The following is a 21,134-nucleotide window of genomic DNA, read 5'->3' as shown; positions in this document are numbered from 1 at the left end:
AGGAGGAAGACAGGAAGAAAGAGGAATCGCTGCTCTCTCACAGGTCGTTTGGCAAATTGATTGAGGCTGGAAATCGTGATATGATCTTTCTCCCTATCCTCTGTCTTTCTCCTCTCCCTCTCCTTCCTCTCCTTCCTTCCTTTCTCCCTCCATTTCTTCTTCTCCATGGAACAGAGACCACCACCATCACCATCTTTACCTCATTCCCATCTTCCTCTATCTCCCTTTTCTAGTTACCTGCCTTCTTTTCTCCCTTCTCTCTCTCTCTCTCTCTCTCTCTCTCTCTCTCTCTCTCTCTCTCTCTCTCTCTCTCTCTCTCTCTCTCTCTCTTCGTCTCCCTTTCTCGCCTTACCGCGTTGATACGTCTCTTTGAGCGTATATGTCCCTTCTCGACGTTCCTTTTTGCTTGGGTCAAAATAGGAGGAGAAGGAGAAGGAGGAGGAGGATGCATTTAGTCCTGTTTCTGAGGGTATGTCTGCGGAGTCTTCTCCAGTAGTAGCAGTAGTAGCAGTAGTAGTAGTAGTAGTAGTAGTAGTAGTAGTAGTAGTAGTAGTAGTAGTGGTGGTGGTGGCAGTGGTGGCAGTGATAGTAGTGGTGGTGGCGGTGATGGTGGTGGTGGTGGTGGTGGTGGTGGTGGTGGCGGTGGTAGTGGTAGCGGTGGTGGCGGTGGTGTTGGTGGCGATGGTGGTTTAAGGTTTTTATAAGGTTTTATAAGGTTTAGTACAAATATGAAAATTCATAAGGCATATTCTGCCGAGCCGAAGCTCCCTGGCAGAAAGACAATGAAGTTCGGGTGATTCACTCAGCACTGACTGGCAACACACAAATAATATAGGTGATTATAATTATAGAAGTAATAATCAGTAAATTTGACAATAATTTTTATAATAAAAGAGCAAACTAGTAACAAAGAAAATACATAAACATAAATACCTTGAACTTTCTTTTGTTATTATATGCTAAAGAACCATTTTTAAATTATAGTTGTAGAAAGTAGTGGCAGGTAGAATCAAATCATTATTTGGTGGCGGTGGTGATGGCAGTAGTAGTCGTAGTGGTGGTGGTGGTGGTGGTGGTGGTGGTGGTAGTGGAGGGTGGTGGCAATAATGATATGTGTTGCAGAAGGGCTGTGTTTCCTTGAGAGAGTGAGTACGAGTCTCTTGCAGTACCAGTAGTAGTAGTAGTAGTAGTAGTAGTAGTAGTAGTAGTGGTAGTAGTAGTAGTAGTAGTAGTAGTAGTAGTAGTAGTAGTAGTAGTAGTAGTAGTAGTAGTAGGAGTCGTAGTAGTAACAGTAGAAGTAGTAATAGTGGTAGCAGTGATGGTGGTGGTGGAGGGTGGTGGCAATAATGAGTTAATAAGAAGTAGGTGGGGTAGGTGAGATATTTTGTGTGAGAGAAGAATGTGTAACACTGGAAAGGAAGAATGCAGATGAACTGGATGAAAGAATCAATAGGGATGAAGTGGAGAGGTGTGTGAGAAGGCAGAAGAATGGCAAGGCAGCAGGTCCAGATGATATACCCTATGAGTTCTACAAGAATGGTGGGGAGGTAGTGATAGACAGAATGACTGAGTTATTCAACCGAGTGTGGGATGAAGAGAGAGTGCCAAGAAAGTGGAATGAGAGCCGAGTGTGTCTGTTGCATAAGGGAGGATTTAAGAGTAAGAATGAGCTGAAGAACTACAGGCCAATTGCATTAGTGAATACAGTAGGTAAAGTTTTCAGTGCAGTGTTGAATGAGAGACTGTGTAAATGGATTGAGAGAGCTGGAGTGCTGGGTGAAGAACAGAATGGTTTTCGTAGGGACAGGAGAGCTGAGGACAATATGTTTGTGGTGAATGAAATGATTGAGAAGAAAAAGAAGGATGGGGGTAAATTGTACCTAGGTTTTTTGGATATAGAGAAAGCTTATGATAGAGTGAACAGAGAAATGTTAGGTAGAGTCTTAGAAAAGATTGGATTGAGTGCAAAGATAGTTAACGTAGTGCAAAGTATGTACGAGTATGTGGACACAAGAGCTAGATACAGGCTAGGAGACATAGAAACAGACTGGGTGAAGAGTGAGAGAGGAGTTAGGCAGGGCTGTATATTGTCACCAACCCTTTTTAGCCTGTATACAGAGGAGCTAGCAGCCAGGATGAGAAGAATGAATGTAGGGGTAAGTGTGGGGAATGATAAAGTATGTGTGCTCCTTTATGCAGATGATGTAGTTGTTATGAGTGAATCGGCAGATGAGCTTCAAAGTTTGTTGGATGTGGTGGATGGCTATGGTAAAGACTTTGGAGTAAGGTTTAGCAGTGAGAAAAGCAAAGTAATGATTGTGAATAGGTCAGAGGATGAAAGTAATGTGGTATGGAGACTTGGAGAGAATGAGTTGAGATAGGTGCAAGAATACAAGTACTTAGGGATGTGGATGAGTCCTAGTGGGTGTGCAAAGGCAAAGAATGAAAAGATAAGTATGGTAAACCAGTGGGTAGGTCGATTGGGAAGCGCGGCAAGGATGAGAGCAAGTAAGTATGATGTGTTGAGAGAAGTGTGGAAGAGTGTGGCTGTGCCATGTATAATGTATGGTATGGATGTGATTGCATGGAAGGAAAGTGAAATTGATAAGTTAGAAGTGGGCCAGAACAAAGTAGCAAGGATGGCACTGAGTGCACCGAGGTGCACAGCAGTTGAAGCCTTGAGAGGTGACATGGGATGGAGCACCTTCAGAGAAAGACTCACAAAAGCCACACTTAGGTACAAGATTAGGCTTGAGAGAATGGATGATGCAAGAATAGCAAGGAAGGTGTACCTGTGGAATGAAAGTGGAAGCAAATGGAGGAAGAGATGCATGAGAATGACAGACAGGAATGAATTGCAAGTTGTGTGGGCGATAAGAATGGCTGCTAGGAATCAAAATGAGCGTGAATGGGTGGTAACAAGAGGAGGCAGAGTGGGAGCCGAATGGGATGTGAGAAAATGGAAGAATGAGATAGACAAAGAAGTGAAATGTGTGGGACTGAATGAATGGAAGACTGAGATGGAAAGAAAGAAGACCCTGGAATGGTACAAGGAGAAAGACGCCCCGAGGTATGAAAGGTGGTATGATGGAAGCCTGGGCGGTGATCTTCTCTTCCGAGCGAGGGCACAGTGTATGGATGTGAATGCAAGGAGTTACAGGTGGTCTGAGTCCCGCAGCAAAGTGTGCCAGATGCGTGACATGGGAGAGGATGAGACGGTGGAACATGTGGTGCTGGAGTGTGTGCAGTATGCCAGAGACAGGAATGAGATGATGCAAGTGATACTGACTGAGTTAGGGCATGATAGGAATGAAAGAGTGGAGAAGACAGGAAAGGAATGGATGGTGTTGTTGCTGGGACTGTGTAGAGAGGCGAATGAAAGGATTATTGAGGCGGTGAAAGAGTTTCTGGAGAGAATGTGGCGTGCCAGGTGTATGAACAATTAGGATAGAGGATGCTGTTCGTTTCTCTCTTTTTTTTTTTTTCCCCCTTTCTACAGGAGTTGCCGATCCAAAGGCCTGGCTCAGGAGTGATCCTGTGCCACCTCTACCATCAAGATCAAGATCAAGATGGCGAGTCTGCGTACAAAATTGCATCGGAGGGGTTGGTAGAGGCAGCCACAATTATCCATCATCATCGGCGACACCATGGCTCTTGAGAAGGTAACATGGCTACCATTCTACACTCACATCATCTGGCTATCAACACACACGAGAATGGCGGCGGTGCGGAGGTTTAAATAGGGAAAATAGGCGTATATGTGAGGGCGGGTGGCGGGGATCCTATGGTGGAAAATCGAGGGATGATCGAGGGTGATGCCCCACCATTATTAATTACTCCTTTATTTAGCGATTTACAACACACACACCTGCCCGCCAGTAAGAAGCAGGTGTGGGCGGCCATCTTGAGCGCTAAGGGACGAGGGGACAAGGGGAAATAAGGAAATATGGCTCAAAATGCCTCCTTATTTTATTGTATTTTCGATTTTTTTTTTATTTATGGAATTGTTTGCGTGTGTGTGTGTGTGTGTGTGTGTGTGTGTGTGTGTGTGTGTGTATGTGTGTGTGTGTGTGTGAGGGAAGGGAGGGCGGGAGTGGGGGAGTTCTTGTGTATGTTAAGGATAAAAAACAAAAGTTAACGTAAATATTTTCCTTATTTTTTTCTTCATTTTCTTGTGTTTGTTGTTTGTTTTGTTTGTTTTGTTGGTTCGTTGTGTGTGTGTGTGTGTGTGTGTGTGTGTGTCAGAATATATCGTTTTTATTTTTTTCATTTTTTTCAGTTTTCTTGTCTCAACTGAATATTTGTTTGTTTGTTTGTTTGTTTGTTTGTATATCCATGTATGTTTGTCCTTTTCTTCCTCTTCCTCCTCTTTCTTTCATCTAGACCTCCTCTTCTCTCTTCCCATCTCTTCCTCCTCCTAGCCCAACCAAGCCTAATTCTCTCTCTCTCTCTCTCTCTCTCTCTCTCTCTCTCTCTCTCTCTCTCTCTCTCTCTCTCTCTCTCTCTCTCTCTCTCAGACAAACAGACCTCAATGACAGCGTGGTGAGCGAGGAGGGGGAGTCAACCAGCAGAGTAGGGGAGCATGACCCCTACTTTGAACCAGTGGTGACCTTGCTGGAGGTCTTCGTGGTTAGTGATGATGACCAGGAGGAGGAAATGATGAGACTGAGTTTCGAGATCAGGTCAGGTTAATAATGGTGTTTTTTTTTTTGTTATTATTATTTTTGTGAGTTTTTTATTGGTTTATTATTTTATTGAGAAATGTTGGTAGTTTTGCTGTTTCTTATTGTTAGGTGAGGTCAGATCAGGTCAAGTACTGATGGTAATTTTGCTGTTTTATCATTGTTAGGTCAGGTCAGGTTTTCTTATTGCAGGTAAATAATAATAATAATAATAATAATAATAATAATAATAATAATAATAATAATAATAATAATAATAATAATGGATCACCTGAAGATCCGCCACCCCACAGGGATCACCTGAAGATCCGCCACCCCAGATTGTCTCACCTGAAGATCTGCCACCCCGAGTGCGGCTGGGGTGGCTGATCTTCAGGTGATCCATAATAATAATAATAATAATAATTATTATTATTATTATTATTATTATTATTATTATTATTATTATTATTATTATTATTTTTATTTTCTCTCAATCTATGTTTTCTTTCTTACTTTCCTCCTCCTCCTCCTCCTCCTCCTCCTCCTCTTCTTGTTCTTCACATAACTTCTCTTCATTTTATTAACCTAACCTAACATGCAGACAGTGCCAGCCTAACCTAACCTCCCCCCACCAGCAGGCAGTACAAGCTGTTTCATTATCACACCTCTGAGTCGCCCCCACAGTGGAAGGAACGGGGCATGGGGGCCATTAACATTCTGAGGAACAAGCAGAAGAAGGCTGTAAGTGATTGGGTTAGGTTTGTGTGTGTGTGTGTGTGTGTGTGTGTGTGTGTGTGTGTGTGTGTGTGTGTGTGTGTGTGTGTGTGTGTGTGTGTGTGTGTGTGTGTGGACTGGGCTGCCTCATGTGGGATTACCAGCCTGATATGGTGACAGACAGACAAGCAGACAGACAGACAGACAGATAGATTATCACTATATTATTATCAGTCATTAATTCAAATAGATAGATTATTATTAGTTATTATAATTTTATCACCAGCCATTAATTCTCTCCTTATTTTTCAGGTGGAGTTTGTTCAGCGGCAGAATTAATGCCAGTGGCTGAGTTCAGATCCTCCAAGACACACACACACACAGCAGCCCCTCCACCTCCCCACAGCCCTCCACAGCCCCTGACACAGCATCTAACACAGCCCCTTCACAGAACACCACATACCTCACACATACATAAGAACATAAGAACATAAGAAATAAGGGAAGCTGCAAGAAGCGACCAGGCTTACACGTGGCAGTCCCTGTATGAAATATACCTACCTATTTCCATCTGTTATCTCCATCCATAAACTTGTCTAATCTTCTCTTAAAGCTCTCTAGTGTCCTAGCACTAACAACATGATTACTGAGTCCGTTCCACTCATCTACCACTCTTTTTGAGAACAATTTTTTTTCCTATCTCCATCCTAAACCCAAATTTTTCAAGCTTGTACCCATTATTTCTTGTTCTACCCTGGTTGCTGATCCTAAGAATTTTGCCTACATCCCCCTTGTTATAACCCTTATACCACTCAAAGACTTCTATCAGGTCCTCTCTTAACCAACGTATCTCTAAAGAATGTAAATTTAACAGCTTCAACCTCGCCTCGTAAGGAATACTCCTCATCCCCTGTATCCTTTTAGTCATTCTCCTCTGTAGTGATTTTAATAGACCTATATCTTTCCTGTAATGTGGGGACCAGAACTGCACAGCGTAGTCTAGATGAGGTCTGACCAGCGCCAAGTATAACTTTAATATTACTTCCGGCCTTCTACTTTTAACACTCCTTAAAATCACACACACCACAGGAGCCTCACAAACAGTCTCACAGCCTTCACAAGCAGCCCCACACTCCACCACAGACACACCAGACCCACAGCCCTTCACCTCACCCACTTCCCAGCCCCCCACAGCCCCCCGGCCACCACAGATGAAGTCAAAGGGAGGGACTGTGGCTTCACCCAGCCAGCCAGGACAGCCTACAGAGGGGGTAGTCCCAGTCAAGTCACAAAATATAGGCTTGGTTCTTCCTACAGTTTGAAGTCAATGATTGGACAGGTTCTCTTTGTTTACTTGTTATTGTTTCTCTCTCTCTCTCTCTCTCTCTCTCTCTCTCTCTCTCTCTCTCTCTCTCTCTCTCTCTCTCTCTCTCTCTCTCTCTCTCTCTCTCTCTCTCTCTCTCTCTCTCTGCCCTTCACTATTGTTAGGTAATAATTGCAGTAACAGCAGTAGTCATAGTTATTATTGTATGTCTTTTTAGCACTCAAGAGCAGTGTAGCAGTAGTAGCAGTAGTAGTAGTTGGCAGGAATTAAGTATAGTATTAAATATATTCTGATCTTGATTTGTGTTGCAGGCCAGACAGCTTAGTGGCAGAGCTGCAGGTGGTCCTCGTCAGCTTCCTGGTGGCACAGGTGTAGGATGGCTGGGAGCAGTGGAGGTGCCTGATGGGGCAGCTGTGCCGGGCAGAGGGGCTGCTACTGCTGCTGCTGCTGCTGCTACTGCTGCTGGGGAGAGCCACACTTGTATGGTAAGCTTCTCTCACTCCTTCTCTAACAGGTTAATGAGGTTGTTGTTGTCGTCGTTGTTGATGTATTTTTTGTTTTTCTCTATAAAATTGGTCTCTCTCTCTCTCTCTCTCTCTCTCTCTCTCTCTCTCTCTCCTCTCTCTCTCTCTCTCTCTCTCTCTCTCTCTCTCTCTCTCTCTCTCTCTCTCTCTCTCTCTCTCTCTCTCTCTCTCTCTCTCTCTCTCTCTCTCTCTCTCTCTCTCAAGTTAGCTTAGTGGTAGTGGTAGTAATAACAGTAGGAGTAGCAGCATTAGTAGTAGTAGGAACACCATACACTTAACACTCCCAACTCTCCCTTCCAGACCCTAGTAGTAGCAGCAGTAGTAGTATCAACACTAACCACTCATTATTTCTCTACTGGTGATCTCCTGGCTTTCCTTACTGAGTCTTGGGTCATCCTCTTTGAGAGATTTTGGTGAAACGTTTGCTGTTGCCTTGGACATATCAAAAGCTTTTGATAGAGTCTGTCACAAAGCTTTCATTTCAAACTATCCTCCTACGGCTTCTATCCATCTCTCTGTAACTTCATCTCAAGTTTTCTTTCTGACCATTCTATTGATGCTGTGGTAGACGGTCACTGTTCTTCTCCTAAATCTATTAACGGTGGTGTTCCTCAGGGTTCTGTCCTGTCACCACTCTTCCTATTATTCATCAGTGACTTTCTAAAACCAAACTTGTTGTCCTATGCACTCCTATACTGATGATACCACTCTACACTTATCCATGTCTTTTCATAGACGTCCAACCCTTCAGGAAATAAACAGTTCACACAGGGAAGCCACAGAACGCCTCACTTCTGATCTCTCTAAAATCTCTGACCAAACCAAAAACCAAATTTGGGCCGACCAAACTAGTTATTGCTCACTGCCTTAAAAAAATCAATTCTTCCATTTATCACCTTGACACAACCTTCCAGACAACTATCCCCTCTTCTTCAATGACACTCAGCTGTCCTCCTCTTCTACACTGCCACACTCCCCTGCCTGTTTTCCCTTGGTACAAGCTTCTCATGTGATGGCTCACCCATAATTCTCCTCACATAATGGGTTCTGGCAAGCTTGACAGTGAAGAAAAGTGTTGCGATGGTGTTTGTTCAAGAAGGGATCAGTAATTGTGAGACAGGAAGGAAGATGGCAAATTCAGAAGCAGCCATCATCTGGGTGGCGGACGGAGGCCGCTCACCCCCGGTCATCCTGCAGCTCACAGGTCTCTTCTGACCAGGAGAAAGATGGCGTGGCAATTAAGTGTTCACCATGCATGTGTTTTGTCAACTTATTATTCCTGTATCTGTCTTCCTTTTTTGCCCTTAGACTTTCTCTCAGGAGTGGCAGCTGTGCCCAGCCCTGGTACAGCCCTGGCTGGCCACTTGTGTCACAGCTGTCTGTGATCTCCCCGTCTTCTTTCCAGACCCATGGTTACTGACCTCGACTCAAACACCATCGTGGCACTCTCTTCCCTGTTAAACTTGCCGGGATCCATTGTAATGTAAGGGGTATTGAATGTGAGCGATGAAACAAGAAGGTAGTGGCAAGGGGGAAATGTACAGGGGAGCGCAGGAGAGACACCTCTCTCCACTGTGCCTGACAGTCTCTCAGTGATTGAAAGACTGAGCATAACATCTTCAGGGCACGTGAGTTGCCATGTATGACAATTTGGCACTTTTTCCATGTCTTCTTATTTGAGTAGACATATCATATCTTGTCATAGTGAAAAGTCTAGTTTATCCTGTATGTGGAGACCTTCAAGTTACAATACAGCCCACTGCTTTAAGAGTTAAATGTGCATGTCAGTGTTTTCTGTCGTGCCTTCTTTGCTGTGTAATGTGGTGAAATGGTTAAATTCTGGACTGAGTTGTGAGTCATGCAGCAGGAGTACAGATGTGCGTCTTCCCCGCAGGTGGTAACACGGAGAGGAAGTGGAAGAAAGCTTGGAACGCTCCCATAACTCAGGAGCAAGAGGTACACCATACTGGAACCTTGTGACTGACAGGTGGCTGTGACTGCAGGAACCAATTCATGTGAACACTGTGTTTTGTTGCTACACTTGAGAATCCTCTATCCTAAATTTAAAAATCTAAGATTTTAATTGTGTCATGTTTTGTCACATTTTTTTTGCCCCACCAAAAAATTGATAACCAGAGCTTGATTTACTGCCATGGGAGGTATCAGAAATTGGCAAGTTGTTATTCAAAAAAACTGGGGAAATCTAAAATCTGTACCACTCACTCCCAACAATTTTGGATAAGGAATCCTCAACTGTATGTAATCAGAGTATTGTTGAGAGTCTGTGTGTGTGTGTGTGTGTATGAATCCTTATGTATGTATGTGCAGGATAAGAGGAAAGTTGTTAATAAGATTAGTAAATGCATGGAGGAGAGGCGTGCTCTTACCAAGATTAGAAGAACAGCAAGTGTGAAAATAGTGGTACAGGATAGCAAGAGAGGCAGTGTGTGGGCTGGGTAAGTGCACGTGTGGTACTTTTATTAAGAGTGACTAGGATGGATGAGCATTACCGGTGAGGCGTGTTGTGTGTGTTACTGAAGAGGGTTAGAAGGAATGGTTTGCAGTGATCAGTGTGAAATAAGAGATGTGTAGCTTGGGTTTTTTGTTGAGAGATGTGCACGTGAAAGGTGTTTGGCGAAAAATAAGGATGTTTTTTTGAGGAATTTATGGATATAAAAAGATAAGATATGGAAGAGTTGTGGGTTGTTTGAGGATTGTTTTGGCCAGGTGATGGGCTGTTAAAGGGAGTGAAATGTTTGTAAAAAGTAAAAAGCCAGCATTTGAGTGATAGAATTAGTGTGTATGTGTGATACAGGTTCACGTCTTCATAACTATCCATTTTCCCCAAATTGCGTTACTCTTTTGCAGATCTCACTTGTGTTGGCTAACATTCTGTCTGCAATCAGTCCGGTAGTGCCATGTTGCAGGCTCTGACGTCAGGAAGAGCCAAATGGAGGGTGTGTCTACAGCCAGTACTGGGTGTGCTGCTGCTGTACAAGTGCCCCAAGCCAGCTGACTCCACCAGTGTATTATCTAGTCCAGGTTGCATTGCTGTGTGTATGACTTGTATGTCTTTGCCAATAAATAAATTTGTGACTACTATTATATATGTGAAATAAATATATAGTTTGCTAACAACAATGTGCTGGTATAGTGTAAAATAAATATTTGGTGGTAACAATTCATGCCCTCAAGGTAATAAAAAAAAAAGTGCCAGGATTGTTGGCCCAAGGCCCAAAAATAAAGTTTAAGGTATGATTTGCACAGAAGCCCCATCCCAACGACACCAGTTGCTGGGACAGGGCTTCTATGCGTTTTTTTTTGAGGGCATGACCTGTACTCTGCCTGAAACTTTATTTACACAAGATGGAATACTGAATGTTTATTGTTTTACTGTGAATGTTAAGTGAATAAATACACAACAGGATAATAAACATGGCACTTGTTTTCTTTAATACTGAAGTGCTGGAATGTACAAAACTTGTCCCAAGCCTGAATGAAGGTGGTGGTGGTGGTGGTGGTGGTGCTTGTTGAGTACAGAAGAGAGGGACTTCCTACATTCTTCCTTCCCAGACTGGAGTGGATTGGAGAACATTTGCAGCAGGGTCTCGGAGTAACAACACTTGCAAATTCTTGTGTCTTTGTGTCAACTTGAGTGAGGAGCAACCTCTTCCTGGTGAAACTGCCCACAACTCTTGTGCCTCTGCAGGTGTTGAAGGTTGCCTGTTGGTCCTGCCACGACTTAAGGGAATTTCACGCGTTCTTCCTGCCGTCAACTGCTTGACAGTCTTCCTCCTGCTTAAAATTCTTGCCACACTCTTCTTATTGCAACTTGACTCTTCCTTGATTGCAATGAAAACACTTGTACCAGGCCCTCTGTTTTGTCCTGACAATACTTAACACCTCTTGTAGGGCTTGAAGGCTTGAAGGTCGTGATGCTCGGCCTCTCTTCCTGGTGAAGCTTGATTCCCCAATTGCAATGGAGTATGTCAGGCCCAGCGTGACAGCACTATTTGATAACCAGATGCCAATATTGCAGAAGCAGGTGTTGATAGAGATTCCTGCAGGCTGTTCATAGGATGGTGAAGTGGAAGCCACACACTTCACACCTGCAAGGAATACAGACCATTAGTTCCTAGACACGAAGTTTGTTGTATGTGCTGAGATTCCTTGTAATGTGTTTGATAACTGATTCCCTACAAAACTCAAAACAAAAATACGTCTCTCTTAGGCATAGGAGATGTGCCAAGATTCCCTAAAAAAATTAAGACTACACAAGAAATATCATAGGAAAACGGAAAAAGTTTGACAAGCACTGCACAAGCACTCTCAAACTAAATTTATCTGTGCTGTATACCTTTCACCTAACTCTTCTGACTATAAGAAATTCTTTGTGACTACTTAACTTCCAAAGTGGAGCACATTCTGACCCTCTTCCCTTTTGCAGAGATCTCCATTCTTGGAGACTTCAATGTTCACCACCAGCTTTGGCTTTCCTCTCCCTTCACTGACCATCCTGGTGAACTAGCCTTCAACTTTGCTATCCTCCATGACCTAGAGCAATTGGTGCAACACCCTACTCGTATTCCTGACCGTCTTGGAGATACGCTCAACATTCTTGACCTTTTCCTGACCTCTAATCTTTCTGTTTATGCCGTCACCCTTTCTTCTCCATTGGGCTCCTCCGATCACAATCTCATATCTGTATCTTGTCCTATCGCTCCAATCCCTCCTCAAGATCCCCCTAAGTGAAAGTGCCTCTGGCGTTTTGCCTCTGCTAGTTGAGAGGACCTGAGGAGGTATTTTGCTGATTTTCCTAAGAATGACTACTGCTTCCATGTCCCGTCTTTGTGTGCTGAGCGCATAACAGAGGTGATAGTGTCTGGCATGGAGGCGTACATTACTCACTCTCTTTCTCGACCTAAACCTTCCAAACCTCGGTTTAACACAGCTTGTTCTCGTGCTATACATGATAGAGAGGTACCCCACAAAAGGTACTTAAACCTTCCATCATCAGTATCTCATGCACTTTATATTTCTGCCCAGAACCATGCCAAGTCTGATCTCCAACTAGCCAAAAACTCCTTCATTAACAGAAAGTGTCAAAACCTTTCAAGATCTAACTCCCCTAGTAACTTCTGGCATCTAGCCTAAAATATCTCCAATAACTTTGCTTCTTCTTTCCCTCCTTTATTTCAATCAGATGACACCACTGCTATCACATCCATTTCTAAAGCTGAACTCTTCGCTCAAACCTTTGCTAAAAACTCTATCTTGGATAATTCTGGGTTTGTTCCTTCCTCTCCTCCACCCACTGACTACTTCATGCTACCTATTAAAATTTTTCGCAATGATGTTTTCCATGTCCTCGCTGGCCTAAACCCTCGGAAGGCTTATGGACCTGATGGGGTCCCTCCTATTGTTCTCCGAAACTGTGCCTCCGTGCTTGCACCTTGCCTAGTCAAACTCTTTCAGCTCTGTCTGTCAACATCTACCTCCTTCTTGCTGGAAGTTTGCCTACATTCAGCCTGTTCCTAAAAAGGGTGACCGTTCTAATCCCTCAAACTACCGTCCTATTGCTTTAATATCCTGCCAATCCAAAGTTTTTGAATCTATCCTCAATAGGAAGATTCTTAAACATCTATCACTTCACAACCTTCTATCTGATCTCCAGTATGGGTTCCATCAAGGCCGCTCTACTGGTGATCTGGCTTTCCTTACTGAGTCTTGGTCATCCTCTTTGAGAGATTTTGGTGAAACTTTTGCTGTTGCCTTGGACATATCAAAAGCTTTTGATAGAGTCTGGCACAAAGCTTTGATTTCCAGACTACCCTCCTACAGCTTCTATCCTTCTCTCTATAACTTCATCTCAAGTTTCCTTTCTGACCGTTCTATTGCTACTGTGGTAGACGGTCACTGATCTCCTAAATCTATTAACAGTGGTGTTCCTCTGGGTTCTGTCCTGTCACCCACTCTCTTCTTATTATTCATTAATGATCTTCTAAACCAAACTTCTTGTCCTATCCACTCCTACGCTGATGATACCACCCTGCACTTTTCCACGTCTTTTCATAGACGTCCAACACTTCAGGAAGTAAACATTTCACGCAGGGAAGCCACAGAACGCTTGACTTCTGATCTTTCTAAAATTTCTGATTGGGGCAGAGCAAACTTGATATTGTTCAATGCCTCAAAAACTCAATTCCTCCATCTATCAACTCAACACAACCTTCCAGACAACTATCCCCTCTTCTTCAATGACATTCAACTATCCCCCTCTTCTACACTGAACATCCTCGGTCTGTCCTTTACTTATAATCTGAACTGGAAACTTCACATCTCATCTCTAGCTAAAACAGCTTCTATGAAGTTAGGTGTTCTGAGACGTCTCCGCCAGTTTTTCTGACCCTCCCAGCTACTAACTCTGTACAAGATCCTTATCCGTCCATGTATGGAGTATGCTTCACATGTCTGGGGGGTTCCACTCATACTGCTCTTTTAGACAGGGTGGAATCAAAAGCTTTTCGTCTCATCAACTCCTCTCCTCTAACTGACTGTCTTCAGCCTCTCTCTAACCGCCGCAATGTTGCATATCTAGCTGTCTTCTACCGCTATTTTCATGCTAACTGTTCTTCTGATCTTACTAACTGCATGCCTCCTCTCCTCCCATGGCCTCGCTGTACAAGACTTTCATCTTTCTCTCACCCCTATTCTGTCCACCTCTCTAACGCAAGAGTTAACCAGTATTCTCATTCATTCATCCCTTTCTCTGGTAAACTCTGGAACTCCCTGCTTGCTTCTGTATTTTCACCTTCCTATGACTTGAATTCCTTCAAGAGGGAGGTTTCAAGACACTTATCCTTCAATTTTTTAACTCCCGGTTTGGAGCCTTTTATGGGACTGGCATTTCAGTGGGCATTTTTTTTTAATTGGATTTTTGTTGCCCTTGGTCAGTGTCCCTCCTACATAAAAAAAAAAAAAAAAAATGATGTGAGAACTGTGCCGAGATTTAATATGAAATGTGTCTAAATTCCATACTGTCACATTCAAGAAACGAAAATTGAAAGAAAGGAAAGCACCGGTTAGAGAAAATCTGAAAAGTACGGCAGTTTAACGTTTGAAGCCAAGAAATGTGTTTGATAAACATGTCCCTATTATAATTTAAAAGCAAAAATTTGAAGAATGATGTAGAGTAGAAGAAAACACCAGATAGAAGAAATCTGCATGGCATCACAGAAATTTCAATGACACCACAATATATACACAAGTTTAAAAGATGAACCTGATTAAAAAAAATGCTATCTCTGCACTCATGAAAAACACAAATAAAAATTTAAAATTTGAAAAGAAGTCATTTTAAACTTTGGCCCACACCTTTTATTAGTTTTATTTATAGACAGTTTAAGGTTCCAGAAATACAACAATTTTAAGTGTAGTCCATCGTTTTGAAACCCACTATATAAAGAAAAGGTCAGATAAGGGAAAGAATTTTGAAGCCAAATACATGAGCAAATATAGGACAAGAAAATATTTATCAGATGAATAACAAATTAGGAAAAAAAACTATTTAAAATAAGCCAACTTTGAGGTGAACCGGGTAAAAAAGAAAATAAATAAAAATAAATAAAAATCTGCTTTAATAGAACAAAGCAGCATTAAAAAAGTCTAATGCAAATTTAGAATGTAAATGTGTGTGTGTGTGTGTGTGTGTGTGTGTGTGTGTGTGTGTGTGAAGGGGTTGTGTGTGTGTGTGAAGGGGTTATATTTTTTTTGAGTGCATGACCATTCTTTTGGCTGCCTGACTAGGTTTTTGAGTGCATCACCAGTTTTTTTTAAGTGTCACCAGTTTTTTGAGTGTATCACCAGTTTTTTTTTGAGTGCACCACCAGGTTTTTGAGTGTCACCAGATTTTTTGAGTGTCACCATTTTTGAGTGTATCACCAGTTTTTTTTTGAGTGTCACCAGATTTTTGAGTGCATCACCAGTTTTTTTGTCATTAATATTTTGTGTGTGTGTGATCGCCTGGGCGTGTGTGAGCGCGTGGGTATGAGAGCGCATGGGTATGAGAGCGCGTGGACATAAGAGTGCGTGGGTGTGAGAGTGCGTGGGTGTGAGAGTGCGTGGGTGTGCGAGTGCGTGGGTGTGCGAGTGCGTGGGTGTGAGAGTGCGTGGGTGTGCGAGTGCGTGGGTGTGCGAGTGCGTGGGTGTGCGAGTGCGTGGGCGTATGTGTGAGCGTGCGTGGGTGTGAATGTGCGTGGGTGTGCATATACCGTTACTAAAGGTAGGTAGGTGTTTGTGTGTGTGTGTGTGTGTGTGTGTGTGTGTGTGTATGATAATGAATAAGGGAAATAATGATCGTAGTTAACAAGCCAACTGCCACTCAGCACAGCGAATAAGCAGAGGGACCACAAAATAGCAGCCACAGACACACCAATCCAACATGATTTTACGTGCTTATATAATATAATCTCAAATTCACTTCCTTAATTATCACCTCAGTAAGCTTAATCAGACGTCAATCACCTGGACAAACAAGCAACCAACTTACCATCTGATCAGCATACTTCTCTCACCTGACAAATTAAATAACGTCACCTGCAGTCTAATCACCCTTGCAGCTTATTCCCTCGCAAATTGCTAAACTTCTATAACTTCCCATCTCTCACCTGATAAGCTTAACTACGTCACTTTGCCAGTGTTGTAATCACCATCTGTTTAACCTAATCACACCTACCCAACCTCACCTGGTCAACCTACATCAGGTCAGCCTAATCACATTACCTAACGTGGCGTATCTAATCACCAAACATGGACAAACCTACCCATCCTTATTCTCACCTATTCATCCTTATCATTCATAATCTCATAGGTTACGCCTTAATTCCACCCACTGAATAATAATCTAACAATCTTCCTATTACCAAACTCTTACCTTCACTCCTTCACCGCCTCCTTCAGGCTTCCGCCACAAGACCACCGCACCTCGACCTCTCTCTCTCGCTGCGAGTCGTGGAAGGGGCCGAGCGGGGACGCCAGGTTGGGGGAAAACGAGACAATGATCCCTATTCTGAAACACTTCTGCGCCGCACCTCCACTAAACTGATAAGACTCTAAATGAAGTTGCACAGGTTTTCAAAAGATGTTTTTATGGTTCTAGTGACAGATTAACACGATTTCTATATTATTAACAGGGGAAATGCATTTAAAACCCGGCTGTTCAGAACCTATCATCATTTGAAAAGAAAAAAAAATGTGGTGAGACAAATGAAGCGTTTCAGAACACGTAGGTGTTGTTTTGCTTGTTGTCCACTGTATAAAAGGTGTAACACGTGTTTCTGCAAATACTGAAAGAGGTGAAGGAACGTGCAATTCTAAGTAGGAAATGTTCTATACACATATGCATTTTAAGGCTTTGTTTCCCCGTCAGAGGAGTTGAAAATGTATGGGACTCGCGGGTGTGCTGCTATGCGTGTAGCTGACGTGAAGAACAGACGGCTGCATTGTCGCAGCCTCGGAGGTGCCACTTATTTAATCTTATTTTTTGCAGGCTGTGGAATATTACAGTATCTTATAACAAGACAAATGGTATTAAAAAGCATGTGATATACCAATAAGCATTACACGACAACATTATTGCGGTGATTATAAGTACTCCTTTAAAATGCTAAGTGGCATCATCACTCAGCTGTTTTCAAGGTCGCTCGGACTCGGTGCCCTCCCCCGCTCCTCCCTCGTTTCGATGATGCCACGTAGTATTTTACAGGAGAGAGAGAGAGAGAGAGAGAGAGAGAGAGAGAGAGAGAGAGAGAGAGTAGCGCGCCGGTAGAGAAGCTAAGCATTAAGAAGCTGTTTCATTATAATTTCCTACGAGGCTGTTTCTTACGACGCTCCTTCCCCGACGCGCGCGCGCGCGCGCGCGCGTGTGTGTGTGTGTGTGTGTGTGTGTGTGTGTGTGTGTGTGTGCTTATTTGTATAGCAGTATGTCGTTCTGTGTAAGCTCGTTTTAAGCGGGCATACGTTTGGTTTAATTAAATGCCAATAAACACCAATATCACTGTAATAGAAAAAAGAGACGAACGTAGATATTAAACACTACTGAGAGAGAGAGAGAGAGAGAGAGAGAGAGAGAGAGAGAGAGAGAGAGAGAGAGAGAGAGAGAGAGAGAGAGAGAGAGAATTGTATATTGAATCAAAACTCCAACCGCCAGAGTCTGAAGATAAATCAACATAATAATTTTTGGGCAAGTCAGCAGACAAACCTCGCAGCCTTCACACTACCATTGGGTGACACCGCGCTTCGTTAGTGCCACACAAAGCTGTTCTGGGAAGGAGTGGCACGTTTGCAAGGCGTGGCACTGGTCACTACAACGTCGCCACACATTTAGGGAAGTACTCTAGTGATACGAAATAAAAAAAAAAGTCTGGGTAACTGTGAAGGATAGACAATGTATGCTTCCTTTTTTTCATTTGATTCTGTTCATTTTGTCTGCCTGGGTGAGTAATGTAATAATTTCACCATGCTGTCATTGAACCCCTGGGCAATAATAAGACTGGAATAATAAGAGTGCTAATGTGAAGGAAAAACGCCATGTTTCTTTTTTTTTTTCTATCAGTTTTGTTCAACTTCGGCTTCTTTTTTGGTTGGGTGAGCAATGTAATGATTTCACTAAACTACGGTGAAGTACTCTAGTGATTTGAAATGATAAGGCTGCCTGGATGGCACTGTGAAGGGAGGAGAACAATATATATTTTTCCTTTAAATTTTGTTCCATTTCGTCTGTTTTTATTTATTTATTTATTTTCTTTTATGTAGGAACGAAGTAATAATGCTCACGTGTTGTGCCGCACGGTGCACTGCCCAGGAATGTAGTACGTGTAATGTGCCAACGTGCCAACAGCTGACCCTTCTATGCCTCAGCCACGGTTACAAAAATGAAAGGATACTCTGGGCATAAACACCACCTGTCGCCAGTGTTACCTGATGACACTTGAAGGTGGTGAGTTGATGAATGTCTCCACTTGGCGGGAACTGTCCGTTGTGTGTCGTGTGACGTCATGAGGTGTGTGTGTGTGTGTGTGTGCGAGAGAGAGAGAGAGAGAGAGAGAGAGAGAGAGAGAGAGAGAGAGAGAGAGAGAGAGAGAGAGAGAGAGAGAGAGCAATAAATCACGATTTGCATTGTTCTAGGCATTGACGTGTTTCATTTTTAGTGTTGTACATTCTCTCTCTCTCTCTCTCTCTCTCTCTCTCTCTCTCTCTCTCTCTCTCTCTCTCTCTCTCTCTCTCTATCTCTCTAGTGAATGAATGAAGGTATAGGAGTGAGGCGTAAGAGTAAAGGAGTGACTAAAAGCAAGGGGCGGAGGTGCTTTAACACCCTTAAAAAATTTCATCATACAACAGAGCTACAACACAGACCAGAGAAATTTGCATGTCACACTCAATACAACCTGTGTCTATGAAGGAGTGAGTCACCCCAGTGCTGCAAGAAAATTATGCCTCTTTATCCGGTACCACCAAAAAAAGAAAAAAATAAATAAACTAGAAGACAGAGAAATTTGTAAAAAAAAAACACAGAACATAGGTATCTCTATAAATTACCTGTTCTGTCTGATTACGACTGACTCACTGTTCCATATGTTTCACAGGCTACTGTGTGGAATTGTTTTGCGGACACTGAGCAAAGATGTTAGCAGCCTTGTCCCGGTAGTTTGTGTGTGTTTGCGTATTAAGCCTCACTGATGACTATTATATATATATATATATATATATATATATATATATATATATATATATATATATATATATATATATATATATATATATATATATATATATATATATATATATATATATATATATATATATATATATATATATATATATTTATTTTTTTTTTTTTCCTTGAAGATAAACAATTTTCTATACTGTCAAAAGTTCCCCAATTTTCAGGTTTTTCATGCATTTCTTACAGCAGATTTCCCAATAATATTATAAACACTCTCAGTGGTCAGAAGAGTTACTACCAGTACGTATCATTCAAAGTCACTAGTATCGAGCTAAGAATGTAGGAGTGAGATCTACACACCCAAGACGAGGCACAGGTCAGGATTAAGAGACAGGATTCGGATGAGTCCTCTCTTTGAAGACACAGTAACCTCGAGGAGCCAGCTGCTTTCTTGCTCTGAGGATAGCTCTCTCTCTCTCTCTCTCTCTCTCTCTCTCTCTCTCTCTCTCTCTCTCTCTCTCTCTCTCTCTCTTCAATTTTTGCTCTTAGAAAGCTCACACACGCACTTACACACAATTTACCAAAGTTTAACCCCTCGACCCCCTGTCTTGCCTGGAACTGAGGCAGACTGTCCGTGCCGGTTCCCGGAGGCTGGGCAAGAACGCACGGGAAAGAGCAAACCTTACACTGCCGCGACTACAATTTCAAACACGATGCCAGTCACTTCGCACCTACAGAGTTTCCACCCTCCTTAACGCAAAGATTTGGGTCCGCGAACGAAAAGAAAAGAAAAGAAATATTAATAATAAAAAGTTAAAGGTCTGTTACGTTCTGGGGAGTATTAAGTAAGATTAAGGTCCGCATTCTTGAATATTCCAGGTTCTATCTCCAACACTTTTTATAGACTATAGTGCAAGTCACACAGCCACGCAACCAGGTGGAGGAGCTTTACATCACTGGAAATGGACAAGGTGCAGGTGAGTCAATCACCACCAGCCACACTATATTACCACACTCGCTCAGAACTGTAAACATTTCAGTGTAAGTAACAATACACTCAAAGTGACCCCACAGGAGTTGTCAGGAAACGTACAAGTGGCGCCACCAACTCCTCCACTTCACTCACTCAACCCAAGCTATTCCAGTCCCTCAAGCCAAGGCTGTCTCGCTCAGCTGGCTCCCAAAGGCCACAGCTGCCATGTCTTACTGAGTCCTTCAGGCCCAGACTGCCCTGCTGGACTGTGTCCTTCGGGCACGGACTGTACCGACAAATTGCAAAATATAACTTCATACTGCACCGCCCCGGCCTGGATTGTCCCACTCCCGGACACTTGTTCCAGCAGTCTACCTTTAGCCTTTTTGTTAACAGTGCGACAGTCAGGTGGCTTCCAGGTTTTGTTCTCCCTAAGACTTGAGCTCTTCCTAAAGGAAGGATCAGGACACGTCCACAGCTGTGGAACTGATTCCGTGGCTTTCCTTACTCCAGCCTTTTTCTTTGTCTTTTAGAGAACGCCACTGACAGGCATTCCATTCACTTTTTGTTTGCAGCGCCTGCCCGGCGGCGCTGCCTTCATACATGTGAAAGTAAAGAAAGAAGAGACTGAGAGAAAATAAACAAGACCAAAGTTGCTATTTTGATCCATGTATATTGTTAGTGTACTTCTCCACGTCATGAAGAGTTATTTAAGGAAAATGTATTTGTTGTTGTTTTGATAAAAGAGAACTCTTCCTAAGCCAGCACTCCACCACCACAACTACCACAACCGCCTCTGTTGCCTCCAATACTTCTACCACCACCACTACAGTACTATCACTGCCGCTGCAGAACCATTGCCTCACGTCAGACCCTCGAGGCTCACTCAGCTTCGGCGCAGCGTTGCCCTGAACGGCGCCGACCGACCAAAGCCTCCGCGTCACCTTGGAATTTTCAGCACAGAAGAGAGTGCAATTGAGAGTATTGTGTTTATGCCGTCCTAAGAGGGCACACTGGGGACCGGCAGCCTTTCTAATGCCTTCCTTTGCTCGCTTTCATTACTAGTGACCATTTTTCCCCTTTTTTTCTATGTTTCATTTTCCCTGCGCGAAATGACAATATTCGTGACGGTGTGTCTGCAGGGGACGGTCAGGGTAAATACGGGTGTTGCTCGCTCTTATCTCTGAAAATGTTTTGCTGCAAAATACGAAAT

The 21,134-nt window shown here is 43.0% G+C and overlaps 1 protein-coding gene and 1 long non-coding RNA gene across 19 annotated transcripts; one reads left to right on the top strand and one right to left on the bottom strand.

Moving 5' to 3' along the window:
* Positions 1-1,124: 1,124 nt before the first annotated feature.
* LOC135097629 (uncharacterized) lies at positions 1,125-10,507 on the top strand. Of its 18 annotated transcripts, none has more exons than XR_010265906.1 (8): positions 1,125-3,662; positions 4,518-4,682; positions 5,303-5,405; positions 5,691-6,717; positions 7,014-7,187; positions 8,632-8,854; positions 9,121-9,182; positions 10,095-10,507. XR_010265906.1 is itself a non-coding variant. In XM_063999587.1 (7 exons), the coding sequence occupies exons 4-6, from the start codon at positions 6,706-6,708 to the stop codon at positions 9,166-9,168; spliced, it is 234 nt and encodes a 77-aa protein (XP_063855657.1). In that variant the 5' UTR covers positions 3,589-3,662; positions 4,518-4,682; positions 5,303-5,405; positions 5,691-6,705; the 3' UTR covers positions 9,169-9,182; positions 10,095-10,507. The 18 variants fall into 18 exon arrangements, 3 of the variants coding, with proteins under 3 accessions (XP_063855655.1, XP_063855657.1, XP_063855656.1); XR_010265905.1 differs by having other exon boundaries at positions 9,121-9,213; XR_010265899.1 differs by having other exon boundaries at positions 9,121-9,241.
* Positions 10,508-10,595: 88 nt separating this feature from the next.
* Positions 10,596-16,420, bottom strand: LOC135097631 (uncharacterized). Its single transcript, XR_010265914.1, has 2 exons — positions 16,159-16,420; positions 10,596-11,335 (listed from the first exon to the last, which is right to left on the bottom strand). It is a non-coding gene; the product is annotated as an uncharacterized LOC135097631 (long non-coding RNA).
* Between the last annotated feature and the right edge of the window lie 4,714 nt (positions 16,421-21,134).

Source organism: Scylla paramamosain, unplaced genomic scaffold, assembly GCF_035594125.1.
Source record: "Scylla paramamosain isolate STU-SP2022 unplaced genomic scaffold, ASM3559412v1 Contig27, whole genome shotgun sequence".
Lineage (NCBI taxonomy): Eukaryota > Metazoa > Arthropoda > Malacostraca > Decapoda > Portunidae > Scylla > Scylla paramamosain.
This window is presented reverse-complemented; position numbering and strand designations above follow the sequence as displayed.